Here is a 15,965-nt window from a genome sequence, read left to right as displayed (position 1 = left end):
CTGAACAGAGAGAGGGTTGAAGCTGACGATGTTGGGCCTGGGGGCGGGGCATGAGAGAAAGTGATGAGTGTACATGTGTGACAGATGCGTCAGTGGAGTTGAAAGGAGAAGACTTTCTCTACCTTCCCTCAAATTGGCATGAATTAGCTTCCCCCACCCCCTCCCCACACAAATCTGACCTCCTTACAACTGGTGACACTTGAGTGGAAGAGATCTGATACTATGAGTAAGAAGTGATCTGTGGGCACGGAGGAGCCCACTGCCACCAGGAGTAGGAGGAGATCCATTACTGATGTACAAACTGAAATGAGAGCAGTTATCCAGTCGCCCATAATCTTTTGTTGATGATGGTGGAATTAATTTGCAAGGCAAGAACTGAGGAAGAGATAATATGGGAAGTGAGAAAAATGTGCAACAAGTGTGAGAGGAGGAAAATGGTGGCATCAGGGCGAGAGAAGAGGACTTTCAGGATAGAAAACATAAATAAGCGAATAGTGACGCGGTAAGACTGAAAAAGGAAATGAGGAAGAAGCTTGGGGAGGGAGAAGACAGGCAAAATTGAAACAAGACTAAATAGGGGATCCAAAAGAAATAGTAACCCATATGGTTATAAGGAGTAGATAGAACTATGATAAGAGGAAAAGAAGCCGTTTTGAACCATTTTAAATTTGTTGCTGAATTTTAGTTCACTTCTACACTAAATTCTGTTTAACAGTTTGGCACCATCAATTTCCTTGATGAGAAGACATTTGAGTCTCCATGCCTAAATTTGCCTACACTGATGATATGGGCAACTCTCCACTGAGAAACTAAGACTGCACACCCATTCTCCATAGGCCTCCCAACAGTTTCAGATGCTAATGACTTCTGATCTGAGCCGATTGCCTACAGGTGAATGGTTCTGTGTCCCTGACCTTTGTACAGTTAACTTTGTAACATCTGAGTATGCAAAAGATTGAAACAAACACACATCGTAAGATACTATTTTAAGCCTATGCAACTTTAAATGTTTTATCAGATTTGTTGTCTATGCAGCAGGCTTACACACATTTAAATTTCCACGTAACATGTATACAAAAGCATATAATAATACAACAGAAACACAAAACTAAGTAACTATTGGATGAGTCTTTATCTGCTTCTCTCTCCTCCCCCCCCCCCCCCCCCCCCCCCATCATCAGTGCTTGGTGGAAAACACCTTTATTGGCAATTATAGTTGTGAACTTGTAGGCATAAGTCACCATCAACTTTTCCTAGCTAGATTTGTTAATATTAGGCAGTTCTCCACAAAACTCTTCAAGCTCCGTCAACTTCCTTGGGGAGTGCAGATGGACAGAGAAGAGGAGATGGTAGTCTCAAGCGAAGTGAAACTTGCTGGCATACAACTGAATTCTAAAACAGCAGCTCTAGACCTGAGTTGAGTGCTGCTGCTCACAGTAAAGGTGCAGCTGTCCAAGGTTGTTGCAGGATCTGCTGACTTTTTTTGACCAATGACCAGTATAGAATAGCTGAGGAACAGTGAACTACCTCCCCTCATACTTGGAGGAGGAGAGACAGAGCACTGGAAGGACACAATCAGGACATATGTCTGCAGCTAGTGCAGCTGCTTCTCCTCTCCTGTTTTTTTTATGCTTCCTTTCTTTTTTAAAACACTTTCAGGGAATGGAGAGGAGTTGTCGCCATGTATATTGTAAAACATTAGTCCTATTGTGTGCCTCTGTTGTGGCTTGATTTGAAGTAAGAGAAATGAGATAGCTGGATGGGGAGGAGAAACATGCAGATAGAATGAAGAAGAAAAGAATTGAATAAAGGTTAGAAAAGAGATGGAAAAAGTAACATTTAAGAAGCGTAAGTGGTCACCGGAAGGTTGATTGTGGAGGAGCAGGTAAGAGAGATCATATAACTCGTTGGAGAAAGGGTACCCCAATTATACCCACATTTCAGATCCAAAGTGTGTATTTCTTTTTTGTCCCTGTATACTGCATTGCTTCACTTCATTCTGTTTCTGGTCCTCCCCACCAGCTGCGTCCTTGTTTATAGGCATAATAAGGTATGCTAGCACCACTCCAGTGCCTTACAGCCAGTAAAACATCTCTGGAGGCTTAGAAACACAATTGCTGCCATCTACTGGAAGAGAGCAGCAGTGCATTAAAGCAATCGAGGAAAGAGGAGACAGGAGTTTTTACTAAAGTATGCTTTGTCTTGACTATAACACCATATAATTATAAACTCTATTGCTGTATGTATTAATGAGATTGCACCCATGTACCTGTCCTTTTTCATGCTCGATAATGAAAATTACTCAGCCACCCCTGGATGTTCTAACTGAGCAGTTATACGCACGTTGTAGTCCCTGCCCCTCTATTGTGACTACATGTCACTCAGTTTGCTTGTTGAGAATCTCTGTCCTCCCGTTATCTGCCACCCTACAGCTATTATGGTATGGTAACAAGTCGTTACTGCCTCCTTTGCATCCCAGGCTAAGGCAATATGATTGCTGTATTTGCTTTGTTTCCACAGATCGGTTAAGCAGCACTGGGTTTCATGCTCTATGCATGATTCATAAAGACAAATGAGAGTTTTAACGGGTTTGTGATGGGATTTAAGCAATAAAATATGGATATGAGGAAACACAAGTCGCATGTGTAGCAGCCGGAATTTATGTAGGCCCTGCTTTAATGAAAAATGATATGAAATATTAATAGCCACCCATTCTGTGGTGCTCTCTTAAGCAGCAGTGGAGCCAAGCACATGTGCAGGCAGGCACACAGCATTATCATTTGTTGTGTTCTTTACCTGTCCCTTGTTTCACACATGCTCTGCTCCCTCTGTATGCTTTTCTCTTTTTTCCTAAAGTGGATTACACACCTCAACATGGGAAGCATGTGAAAAGGCTCTTGGGACCAAAGAGCACAGTGAATTGCTTTTGGTCTTAAACAGAGGCTCTGAAGTGGGGAGGGCTGATCCTCCATGCTCCCAGATCATCATCCAAAATACAAGAACACTGTACCCAGTATATGCTGCAGTGGAGGAGGAAATTCATTCACATTGAAGATCCTATGTAACGTGGGACTGATTATAACACAGTCACGGGTTGGACCTCAGGTTTTAAAAAAATTATTATTTCATAATGAAGATTCATTTATAAATGGTCAAATATCTTGAACCTCAAAATCCACATTAAAAGGGATCTTCAATATATTTATAGTAGGAGTCCAAAAATCCAGGTGCTGGAAATCCAGACCTCCCGAGAATTTGGACCCCTAAAAATTGTGGTATATGGATTGCCTGAGATTCTGGACTATACTACCTGCAACCATGGTCCGTCATCTCTCCCTCTTCTCCTGGCCCTGCCTGTGGCTCACTCTCAGTCCCCAGTGTACAATACTGTACCTTTTCAGAAGTATTCCTGCTGCAGTGCCAGCGACGGCCTTATGGGTTGCCGCTGGCCTGTACGGGGCCTTTATGCTCTGACCTGTTCCGCCCTTCCGAAAACAGGAAGTTGTATCAAAAGGGGCATGACAGGTCAGAGAGGAAGAGACCTGGTGCAGGCCGGAGGCAGCCTGTGAGTAAGGCCGCTGCTGGCGCTGCAGCATGGAAGACTTCTGAAAAGGTATAGTATTGTACACCGGGGAGTGAGAGAGAGCTGAGGGGAGGGAAGGGAGAGGCGTAGCCATGGGGGGCCTTGGCCTGGGTCTCCTCTTTTGGGCTCAGGCTTCTGGCCCCCCTCCTCTGGGGAAGAGAGACATTGGATGGGGAAGAAGACACAGATGCTGCATTCTGTACCCATTTTTTTTTAAATTTGAGGTTTTGCAATATGTTTTTCCTGTGTTCTCTATTTGTTAATGAATAAATCAACAACATTTGCTGGTTAATCTCTTTATTCTTCTTTAAATTTGAATTTTAAAAGAACTGCCTGAATTTATTGGACACAACAGAGGACATAGACTACAAGAAGAGGGCACAGGACTGGTCCGCAGATTTGTCAGCGGAGGTGACAGACAATATGATACAAAATTATTTGACTTCTATACTCAACACATCGCCATTCACGCGATACTGGGAATTACAATACAAATTTGTGCTCCGTTTACATATCTCACCACACAGAGCCCAGAAAGCAGGGTATGGAGCAACTGGAAATTGCCTAAAGTGTGATGCGCCAAAGGCCACTCTGGGACATATGTTTTGGGCCTGTCAGAGAGTGCAACATTTCTGGAAACAAGTGCTTGAAGCAATCTGGACATGCTGGCACAGAAGGATAGAGCTACAGCCCTTACTCTTATTTGGAATATACAAATATGCCAAGCCGGCGATGCCGGGATACCGTGGATTTCTGCAACGTGCGATTATGATTGGAAAAAAGGTGATCTTAAATGGGTGGATGGACCGGAATGGACCGAATATCACCCAATGGAGAATATTGATGATTGACTTATCTAAACTGGAAAGATGCGCGGTCTCCGCCCAGAACCTAGAAGACAGAAGGCGGTTGCGACAGACATGGGGCAGACTCTGGAATACGCTGCAACCGTCAGCCAAGAGAAACTTACTTGCCAATTAAACTTAAACTCAATACTCTTCCTTGATGATGTCATTGTTGTATTTTAGTTAAAAGGGAAAGGGGGAGGGGGGTAGGCTGGGTGGGGGAAAGGGGGGGGAAAGGGGGGACGTTCATAGATAAAAATGTTAGACAGCACAGACTTACCATGTAATTTCCAAAGAGTTGTTATTGTACTTGATATGCTGTCAATAAAAATCATTGAAACATAAAAGAACTGCCTGAGAATCCAAAACTCAAATTTTTTGACTTGTACTGTATATTCTTTATAGTCTTAAATTTGATGGTGCATTTTGCATTTTTTATAATTAGAAAATGAGGGTGTTTTAAGCCATTAACCTCAGCATAAAGAATGTTAGTTAATGACAGACTTGGGGATGGGTGAGGGGGGTCATGATGTACAGTAGGGGATGCACAACAATGAAGCAGGGAGGGGAGGGAAGTGGGGGCTGGGGGTCCTTGTGCATTTGAGTGCCTTGTAGGGTAGAATAGTAAAGCTTCCGTTGCGTTTTGTGGGGGGGAGATATTTGAAATGGTCAGTGTTGCAGTCAGAAGCTGTGGTCCCCTGGGTAGGTTGGACACTCTATATTGATTAGTTTATTGGTTGAGTTGAAAACACTTGATAGGCTCTAGGTATACAGAAATTCAAGGGAGTGGGGACTACTTGTTAGTTAAAGTTCACAATCGAATTTATGTTGGTAATGTATGTGAAATTTGTTCATTTGGTGAACTGATTAAAAAATAATTTAAAAAAATATATGGACTGCTGATGGGACATGCTATCTTTTTGCCACAGGAGATATGATTTCATGCATATAAAGTGTGCTTTCATACTTTGTAAAGATCATAGTTGAGATCTGTTTTTCTTTTCTTTGTAGGAAGTGGAGGAAAAAGCAAGTAAAGGAAGAAGAGGAGCGCCAGATGGTAAGGGACGAATCTGAGGAAAGTGATGCCGAATTTGATGAGGGGTTCAAAGTGCCTGCTTTCCTCTGGAGAAAATTGTTCAAGTATGTACCTTCTTTTCTCATTTTAAAATTTCTGATTTTCACTTTCAGTGATTTACTGACCAAAGGGGTTCAGACCGCCCCTATTTCTAATCCCGAAAACATAGAGTTGTTGCTTTGGTAGGCTGTGTGGATGTGTAGAGCTAAAGGTCAACAAAAAAAAACCCCCAAAACCTATTGATGACAAATTGTTTGACTTTTATTTGTCTTCAGTCCTTGCAGAAAGAGAGTGGGAAGCTTTTGGGCCAGAGAAGCCCAGGGGGTTCATATGTGAACAGAGGCTTTCTTTAGGTATATTGGGAATGCCTTCAAGCTGAGCCACCCTGCTTTTATCCAACCTCATTAGTGTGCCCAACATTAATGTTAAGACTGATGGGTCCATAGTTTTCTGCTTTGTTCCCACCCTTGCTTTTTTTCCAGTCTGTCGAGCCCTTCTCTCATTTCCAGGGATAAGTTGAATAAAGTTGTGAGGAGCAGAGTCAGCACCTTCTCGAGCCCTTTCAGTATTCTGGGATGTACACCCATCAGGTCCTAGTTGTAGTTCACCTTTATTTGATATACTGCCAATCAGAATGTCTAAATGGTCTCCAGAGTAAAATTAAATGGGGGGGGGGGGGGGGGGGGGGGGATGAAATTTGGAGCAAGCAGAAGGGCCTAGGTAGGTTACAATATATTTAAAACTAGTAAAAAAAAAAAAAAAAAAAGCCCGTTTCTCATTGAAATGAAACGGTCGCTAGCAAGGTAATGACCTTCTGCCATTAATGTTCTCCCCCCTCCTCTCCCCCCTCGTCTCAGGACCCCCCTTCCCCCCTGTCGTCACAGCACCCCCTCCTCCCTCTCGTCTCAGGACCCCCTCTATCCGGGCCCCCCCTATCCGATGTCCGCGCCCCCCTCCCATTTCCGCCAGCCAGCGCCTCCCTCCCTCTGTCTCTGTGGCCTTCGACAGCAAGGAGGACATGTGCGTGTGCCCCACCCTTTGTACATGGCAGCTGCTGTTTAAAAAGTTTTAACTCCTGCTCATCCGGCAACACTGAAGTGCAGCAAGTACAGATGCCGCTTGTTTCAGCTGTTCCTCTGGTCCTGCCCTCATTTCCTGTTTGCAGAAGGGCGGGACCACAGGAACTGCAGAAACAGAAGCGAAGCCACAGAGTTCCCTCGAGGGCGGGGCAGTGATCGGGAGTGCGATTACGAACCCTACGATCACTACACAACTTCACTGCCATGCTGCCACGGAGTCAGCTTCAGAACATTGGAGGTGCGAATTGTTATATTAGATAATCATTCAAAGAAAACAAAAGTAACGCCTGTATAAAATATTATTGTGTAGATTTTCGGTCATTTGCCCACTGCTGCCAGGGTTATCCCTGGAAAATGGAAATTCAAGTGCTGCTTAGCATGCCTAGTTAGCCCTGGACTAGCAATTTAAACGGCCAGAAGCCATTTCTGGCTGTTTAATTTGCTTTCAGTATCGACTCCTATATAACTAAGACTCATTAGAAAGGCAGAACAGTGCTGAAACACTAGATGGAAAGTGCAGACAGTCCAGTAGCCTCATCAATGTTCAGTTATGCCAGTACCCTGAATATTATCTCCTCAGTAAGTGGCAGTGTATTTGTCTCACAGTCCCTTTATGATCTTGCTTTTTGCCTTTAGCCTTTAATCTTCATATTCTCTTTCTAGTGTGAATATCGGGCAAAACTTTTTGTTCAAAAAAGCTGCTTTTTTTCTGGTCTTTGTAATAAATCAGTTCTCTTTAATTCTTAGAATTCTTCTTTTAGTCTTTCTCTTTCCATTTATATATAGAAAGAAAAGTTGTTTATGCTGTTCGTTTATGGATTAGACTGTATACTACTTTGAATCTTTGCCTTCCTTTTTCATTTCCTGGGAATTTTGCCTTTCATCTTCTATGTAAGTCACTGTTGTCTGACTGCCAGGTTTGTTTTGCTCTTGCTCTGCTGCTTCTTTATAAAATAATTCATTTTCTCAGTCATCCTTCTGAGTTGCTTTCTAACATTTTTGTGGTTCTAGTTCAAAATGTACATGATAACTTTATAAGAATCTCCATCTCTTGCATGTTCTCGTTTCATTGAGACTGAGACCTTTGTATTGCACTGATGCTTGCCATCTATAGAAGAAAAGTAAGACATTCATAACTTGCTACTAAATAAATATAATAGTTAAGGAGATAATTATTGTTTGTTGAACAATTGTACAAGTGTAAGAGAACATTGGAACTTACAAAAACATTAATAACTCTTACAGCTTAACAATTTTCCAGCATTGTGTCTTTCCATTTTCATTATCCATTTTCATTACCCCCCAACACCATACTCTGCGTCTTCTTTTTACTCCAGCGGGTTGAAGGAGATATTTTTATAACAGGTCGCCTTCGCGTAAAGACCACATACAGTGGTGGAAATAAGTATTTGATCCCTTGCTGATTTTGTAAGTTTGCCCACTGACAAAGACATGAGCAGCCCATAATTGAAGGGTAGGTTATTGGTAACAGTGAGAGATAGCACATCACAAATTAAATCCGGAAAATCACATTGTGGAAAGTATATGAATTTATTTGCATTCTGCAGAGGGAAATAAGTATTTGATCCCCCACCAACCAGTAAGAGATCTGGCCCCTACAGACCAGGTAGATGCTCCAAATCAACTCGTTACCTGCATGACAGACAGCTGTCGGCAATGGTCACCTGTATGAAAGACACCTGTCCACAGACTCAGTGAATCAGTCAGACTCTAACCTCTACAAAATGGCCAAGAGCGTTTTTCTCATAAAAATGTCCAAATCAGCATTTTCAAAACCTATTTTTAGATGTTTCTCTCTGAAGTCCGCCAGAAGTCCATCCAAATCTCAAGGGGGAGTGCCAGGGTTGTGTTCAGGGTGGAACTTGGGCGTTCTTAAGACTTAAGAGACATTTTTTCAGCCATAATGGAACAAAACAAAACCGTCCAGGACTAAAACTACGACGTTTTTAGCTAGACCTGTTTTTATTACGAATAAGACACAAAAAGGTGCCCTAGAAAAATAGACGACCACTGGAGGGAAACAGAAATGGTCTCCCCTTATTCCCCCAGTGGTCACTAACCCCCTCCCACCCCCAAAAAATGTGATGAAAAACATTACTTACCAACTTCTATGCCAGCCTCAGATGTTATACTCGGGTCCATTAGAACAGCATGCAGGTCCCTGGAGTAGTCTAGTGTTGGGTGCAGTGCACTGCAGACAGGTGAACCCAGGCTCCTACCTCCCCCTACCTGTTACACTTGTGGTGGAAACTGTGAGCCCTCCAAAATTCACCAGAAACCCACTGTACCCACATATAGGTGCCCCTTTCACCTGTAAGGGCTATGGTAGTGGTATACAGTTGGGGGTAGTGGGTTTTGAGGGGCTCAGCACACAAGATAAGGGAGCAATGGTGAGATGTGTACCTGGGAGCAGTTTATAAAGTCCACTGCAGTGCCCTCTAGGGTTTCCTATTGCTGACCTTGGATGTCAGGGGAACCAGTCTACTAAAAATGCTGGCTCCTTCTACATCCCAATGGCTTAATTTTGTGGGTTTTGCAAAATGTTGTTCGGAACCGTATTTTCGAAAACAAAAGATAGACGTTTTTCTCTTTCGAAAATGACCTTCTTTCCTATTCGAATTTTGGATGTTTTTCGCAAAATGTCCAAAGTCGGACTTAGACATCACATCGAAAATGCCCCTCTGCGGGAAGTCTGTGCTTTGAAAATGAGCACCATAATAACCTATGGAACTTTGTAAGTCTAAGTGCTTTGAAAATGAGCCCCATATTATGACACAAGAACTTTAAACATACAACTTTTATGCAGAATTTCAAATGCTAAGGCGCCATTAAATAGCCATTTTGAATCATTGTTTCTTAAGGTAGGGTGCTATTACTGGATTGTTTTCAGACTCAGGCATACCTCCTAGAGCAGGGTTGGGTACCCACAGTTCGTGAGGGCCACAATCCAGTTGGGTTTTCAAGATTTCCACAATAAATATTCATGAATCTATTTGCATACAATGGAAAGCAGCACATGCAAATCGATTTGATGTATATTCATTGTGGAAATCTTGAAAACTGACTGGGTTGTGGCCCTCGAGGACCGTGGTTGCCCACCCGTGTCCTAGGGCCTTAGTTTTCAGTCTCGGTCCTCAAAGGCCACCAACAGAGCAGCTTTTCAGAGATTTGAGACCTTGACAGAGATTTGGTTCCTGTTACCTCCATTATGCAAATCTCTCTCATGCACATTTATTACAGTTATCCTGAAAATGTGATCTGTTAGTGGCCTGTGGGGACTGGGAATGATGACCACTGTCCTAGGAACTGAACTTGAAGAGGTCCTTAACAGGTGTAACCTTCCTTTAAGAGTCATTTTAAGTCGTAGGGAAGAACAATGTGGAAAAAAGCGATGGAGGCGGATCAAATTATATCAACCTTTTTTGGCCAGGAAGGTGGTATATTTGTAAGCCTTTTAATAAATAAATAAATAATCCTCATCGTTCAGTAACTTACTGTCAGTTCACCATGTCATTAACTGGAAGGGAGGTATGTGTGTTCAGTGAAAAAGGCTTGTGGAAGTTTAATAAGTTTATTTAATCAGAAATGTTGGAGCCAAGATTACAGTTGAAAGTACTTTGATTTAAGTATGAGAATGCTTTTCACCATTTTTTTTGTTGTTGATGTTGTTAAGAAATTAGTTTGTGTAAAATTACTCCTTTAACACATTTTAATTTCTCACTACTTGTACAAAGTTATTATAAAAATTCTATTTGGGGATGTGATATGGAGCAGTTCATGAAGTGATGGAGACCTAGGGAATAACCCTGGAGGATGTACCTGTCCATTAAGGCTGTCATATTCCACACTTTTACATTTTGAATAATAGACTCAGAGAACGAAGGGATTTCTGACTGGTTGATTTGACCTCTGGTATTCTTGAAGGGGTCTTTAGTGGTGTCATTTAAAGCTACCCTGATTGCAGCCTTTGCTTTAGAGTCCAATTGTAATTAGATCCCGACTGAAAATCGGTTTTTGTATCTGTTCTGGTGCCAAAACCAACCTGAAAAGCTGTTTGCGGTGAATTACGGTTCATTGAAAATAGCTGTCTTTTAATTCTCTGCAGTTTGGCAGAAAATGATCCCTGTGGTTACAGAACCCGCTACTCCAGCAACCCCCCCTCTGTCTCCTCTATGCATTCCTCCTCCCTGCCTTGCAGTGGAAACAGTGCTGCTTCTCATCCGGCCTGAAACATCTCTCTGAAACAGGAAGTTCTGAGGCAGAACTTCTGTTACAGAGAGCGAGAGGCTTCGTCTGGCTGAGAACAGTATCTCCATTTCCAAGCAGCAGTTTCCCCCCCCCCCCCCCCCCCAGGCCCAACAGTGTTCACAGTCAGCAACAAAGAGGTCAGCTGATTTATGACATTGTGTGTTGATGTCTGTGTCATGTGTAGAACCTGCCTCGTGCACTCTGTAGCAGCCCTTCTAACCACAGCTCAAAGTCTGGCTCCAAAGTGCTGCACTAATAAATTGCAGCCTGCTGCTGACCACCTTTGCACAAGAGCTGAGATGGATGCACCATGAGTGAATGACTTGTGTGAGGCTGGCTCTTCTGTGGTGCCCTGGCCTGCCCCCCTCCCTCCCTCCCTCCCTCCCTCCACTCTAGACACACCAGGAACTGGGAGGCTGATTTAGGGTGGCAAGCAAAGCTGAAGGCTGTAGCACAGCCACTGCCAGCTGTAAAAGGAGTTCAGCTGCTGCAACTCCAAGTCCAGCATAGCCCCTGCCTATTGTCATCCCTCCTCCCCCCCCCCCCCCCCCCCCGGCAACACAGAACCTTCCACAGCATGAGGAGGCCAGGACTAGGAAGGATGCAAGCCTGAGGACTGCTGCTGCTGAAAAAGAGAGTGCTGCACTCTGCCAGCCCTTGACAGACACCGACCCAGTGTACGCACTGTAACTGCAAGCAAGGTAAGAGGATTTGGGATTGGAAGTCGAGTGGGCCTGGGAGAGGAGGAAGAGGGAATGGTAATGGACGAAGGGCTGAACGGGGGTGAAAGATGGGGAGGAGTTATGCTGTATAAGTAGGCAAGGGGATATAGAGGAGGGAACAGGGAGACACAGGAAGGAGAGACTATTGATAGGGAATGGGCGGGCCAGGGGGAGTGAAAGTGAAAACTATGGGTAGGTGTTGTGAAAGAGCGAGGAGTGGTTGTTAGAAAACGATATCTGGATAGAATCATGGACTACAAATACTGCACTGCTTTAAGATGTAAGTTTAAAACCAAGACCGGCCAAAGGGTCTCCCTCCTGGAATGGGTAACTTGGTAGCTCTGGTTTAGTCATTGTTGGTGAGTTTCTGGGCAGGGTGGGCTCAGTGCCCAGGTTAAAATTAAATTAAATTTAAAAAGTTGTATGTTTCATGTTGTTGGGTTTTTGGGTAGTAGTGGTCTCTGCAGTGCTGTCTCCCCCCCCCCCCCCCCCCCAAAAAAAAAAAAAAAAAAAAAAATTATATTTAATGTAGGTGGGTTTCTGAGTAGGAATGGGCTCTGCAGTATCCAGGACATTAAAACAAAACAAAAGAAGGTTTTATATTTAATGCTGGTGTGATTCAGGGAGGGGAGGGAAATAAGATGCCAGACTGTGGGGGTAGGGGGTAGGACAGGACTGACACTATGCTACAGAGAGGGAGAGGGGTATGGTAGGGTAGATGGCTTTGGGTATGGATGGCGGGGGGGGGGGGGGGGGGGGGGGGGATGGAAGAGAAGGCTGTAATTATATTGCAGGATCCTGTCATGTGTGCTGAGATCTTTGCCATTATAGTAGACTTCTCTGGTCAAGTTTAAGATATGGAATAATGTAACAATATTTAAAATTATCAGTTTTTCCTTTAAGTATGTATATGGTTTATGTTGATGCAGGGCAGCAGTTGGACTTGCGCAGACTACTTAGAAATGTGAAGCACAGTGACACCGGTGAATAAACCCAGAATATAAATCCAATTTGGAATTTCTATGAAAAAGCTGCTGAGCCAGGAAAAGCCCGGTGCAAGGAGTGTGACAAGATTTGTCTCTGGGCAGAAACAAGCCTAGATTTCAAACTGTCCATGGACTGAAATGTCACCTGGCTAGATGCCACAAGGAAATCAACAGCACTTAACTGAAATGGGTCGCTGAAAACCGCATTGAAGTGGCATGCTAGAAAGCCAGAGTCCATGTTGCAGATGAACCCATGGTACCTGCTGCTTTAATCCAGCCAAGTCTTGCAACTACGCTGGGCCATCGAGTACCATTTGCTGATGACAGTGAAGAAGCAAAGCACGTTGACAAAAGCAATTACTGATGTCATCATCGTCGATGTATTACCATACTTCTTTGGTGAAGGTGAAGCATTTGTGGCTGAATTTTGCTGATCCTGCAGGTCCTCAACACTACAAACTAAAGTCAGAGAAGTATTACCGTACTTCACTCATGCCTTCAACTTACACAACACCGTTTTTGAACATGTAAAGAAACTGCTAGGGGAGGCAAGTTGGGTGTCCTCCACAACTGATATGTGGACAAATCCAACAAAGATCTGCTCAGCTTTATGGGATACTTTCATGGATTAGACAGGCTTAAAGTGATCTTAAGCAAAGTGGTGCTTGAGGAGGATCATGATGGTGTGTACCTTGCTTCAAAACTGCAAGAAGCTGTAACACAAAGGGGGACTGCAAGGAAAGGTGCACATTGGAGTTTGTGATAATGGTGCAATTATGATCCGTTCACTACACTTAACTGAGATCTGTGACATTGGTTGTGTGGCCCCACACTACAGTTAGTTATTTACAATGCATTGTTTGTTCCAACATCGGTTGAGTCTCTCATCAAGAAAGCCTGCAAGGTTGTTTCACATTTCAAGCACAGCAAGCAGACATGCAGAAAGTTTGCTGACTTTCAAAAGTCTTTTTATGTACCAGCACACAAACGTCTGCAGGATGTGGAAATACGCTGGAAAAGCACTTAACCTAATTCTACAACATCTGGTCGAGCATCACAGGGCTGTCAATTTATTCTGCAGAATCGGTACGCGCAGAACATGTGGTAAGTGTTGCAGCCATTTTATGCTGCAACACTTGAAAAATCATCAGATGATGCATTCATCTCTTGTTCCACTCATGCAGTGTTGCAGGGCAACATGAACAGTTCTGATGATCAAGGTCTACTGTAGATGAATGCTATGCTGCATGATGCCATAAATCATCACTTTACCTATCATAAAACATCTCCTCACACCATCACTGCCAAACTTCTAGATCCTCGTTTCAAAGATGCATATCTTTCCAGGCAGGAGGCAGCAGCTCCCAATGTGGAAATCACTGAATTTTTGCAATTGGCAACATTCAGATTGTCCAGGGATGATGCAACCGTAGTGGGATATGGGACATCGACTACCCAGCAGTCTGAATCTGCATCTCCATCACCATGATTATGGGACGCACATGACAGTATGCCAATAGAATCTGACATCACTGGAACTGAACGGGAGCCACTGTATGAACAAGAGCTAGAAGCATATTTAAAAGAGCCACGTGTGTTCCGTTCTACCAACATTTTTGGGTATTGGTATTGTAGTTTGTTTCCAGTTCTGGAACTAGCTGCCATCAAGTACTTGTGTGCTCCACCAACTACTGTAGCAAGCGATCAGCTGTTCAGTTCAGTAGGGCAGATGCATGTGTATCAGTGCAGTAGCTTGCTTGGGGAGAACATAGAAAACTATTATTTACGGCTTACGATATTTGCTTGTTGGACTTTTAACTATTGTTCCCACTTAAATTGGTGGGATCAACTGCTTAAATGTATAAAGGTGAAAGGGGGACACTTTTAGTATCAGATTTAAACATTTCAGACTATTTTAGGTTGACATTAATTGTGTTAGAAACTCTAACTTTTGGGTAATGTTATTTAAAGTTTGACATCTCAACGTTAAGGTGGATTGCTACGAAACCACATAACATTGTTTGAAATAGATGTCACTTTGTACATATAACATTTTAATTAATTCATTGCAGGTTTAAAGTTGTTGTTGCAAAATGTTCAGGGGCTCCCTTTTTTCCGGACATTTAAAAAATGATGATAATAAAATATATATATATGTTCACATTCACACAACCAGACTCGAGGCCTTTTCTTTTGTCTTATTTTCGGTATCGGGCACATTTTTGTTATCGGCTGAAAATGGAAAGGAAAAAAAAATATTTGGTAGGCTTCTAATTGTATTTAGTTCTTAGATTGTATCTTTGCTTTTAAAATGATAGTTTCTTGGCCAGAATTGTTTGGTATTTTCTAATCTTTTTAAGGCAACACAGTTGAGATGTAAATCCTTTTGCCTAGTAAAGCTCAGTTAGATGCACTGGAAGGGACTTTTTTCCTTCAGTTTCCATGTAAATATATAATGACATTAGAGAGGATGACTTGTATTTTCCTAGACCTTGTTCATTTGAAAATCTTTGGACGCTAGGACTATTTCAGTTTCTTTAAGAATATTCTGTCCTGCTTAGGTGTTAGCCCAGAGGAAGACTTGTAATCTCATATGAATGATGTATAGCTGGTATCTGTTCTTCAAGAGTTTTCTTGTGTGTGTATGTTTGTTTTCCCCTATAATTTTGTATGAGGGGAAATTCTCCTGTTCCTCCTCGATTTTCTATTTGACCATTTAGCCCTTTATAATGGAATTATGATATGCTTTGCTAGTGAATATTATTTTTCTTTATATTTCTATTTCTCCTCTTTGTTGATTTTATATTTTATGTAGCAAAGTGCATTCTCGGTGATTCAGGTTTGGCTTGATGTACATTGATGAAATAATAAAAGCTGCCCTTGGCATCCACAGCAGACCAGTCTAGGACATTGTTGCTTGTGCCCATCAACTAGCAAGTGAAGACAGAGAACTGTAAGCTGAGCCCCATAGGGCAGAAACAGTATTCTCTGTGTTCAGCAGATGAAAGATGGTCTTTGGTGTTCTTCCTGTACTACTTGATTGAGGCTTGCTCCTGGATCGGTATTTCAAGTGTTCTTCAGTTGAGCACGGGATAGTACACATTTCTCCTTTGTAGTGAGGTTAAGTTCTACTTCGGGGTACACCCGATGGTGCTCGGTCCCTCCCTCCCCCAGTGTCTCCGTCCTCGGTAAAGCAGAATAAGAAGAGAAGAAGTGGGAAAATCTCAAATGGGGATGTTTTACCTCTTATTATGTGGTTACAAACCTTGTCTCTCTGTGCAGCCTCCTGACCTAGGCATTCTTCTCATCCATTTGCCCATTGGAGGGGGGGGGGGGGGGGTGCTGCTTGTGAGTACTAGTGCCTGTGGCCCTCCTACCAACTCTTGAAAAGTCATTTTGTCTCACT

General features: G+C 42.9%; 1 protein-coding gene across 1 annotated transcript in view; it reads left to right on the top strand.

Moving 5' to 3' along the window:
• The window catches only part of ERCC6 (ERCC excision repair 6, chromatin remodeling factor), a 189,238-nt gene that overhangs the window by 47,003 nt on the left and 126,270 nt on the right, over nucleotides 1-15,965 (top strand). The window contains exon 5 of the mRNA XM_030203175.1: nucleotides 5,440-5,568. Within this exon, the coding sequence (XP_030059035.1) occupies nucleotides 5,440-5,568 (129 nt within the window). The remainder of the gene's footprint in view (nucleotides 1-5,439; nucleotides 5,569-15,965) is intronic.

Source organism: Microcaecilia unicolor, chromosome 5, assembly GCF_901765095.1.
Source record: "Microcaecilia unicolor chromosome 5, aMicUni1.1, whole genome shotgun sequence".
Classification (NCBI taxonomy): domain Eukaryota; kingdom Metazoa; phylum Chordata; class Amphibia; order Gymnophiona; family Siphonopidae; genus Microcaecilia; species Microcaecilia unicolor.
Note: the sequence above shows the minus strand (reverse complement) of the source record. Positions and strands in the feature narration are given on the sequence as shown.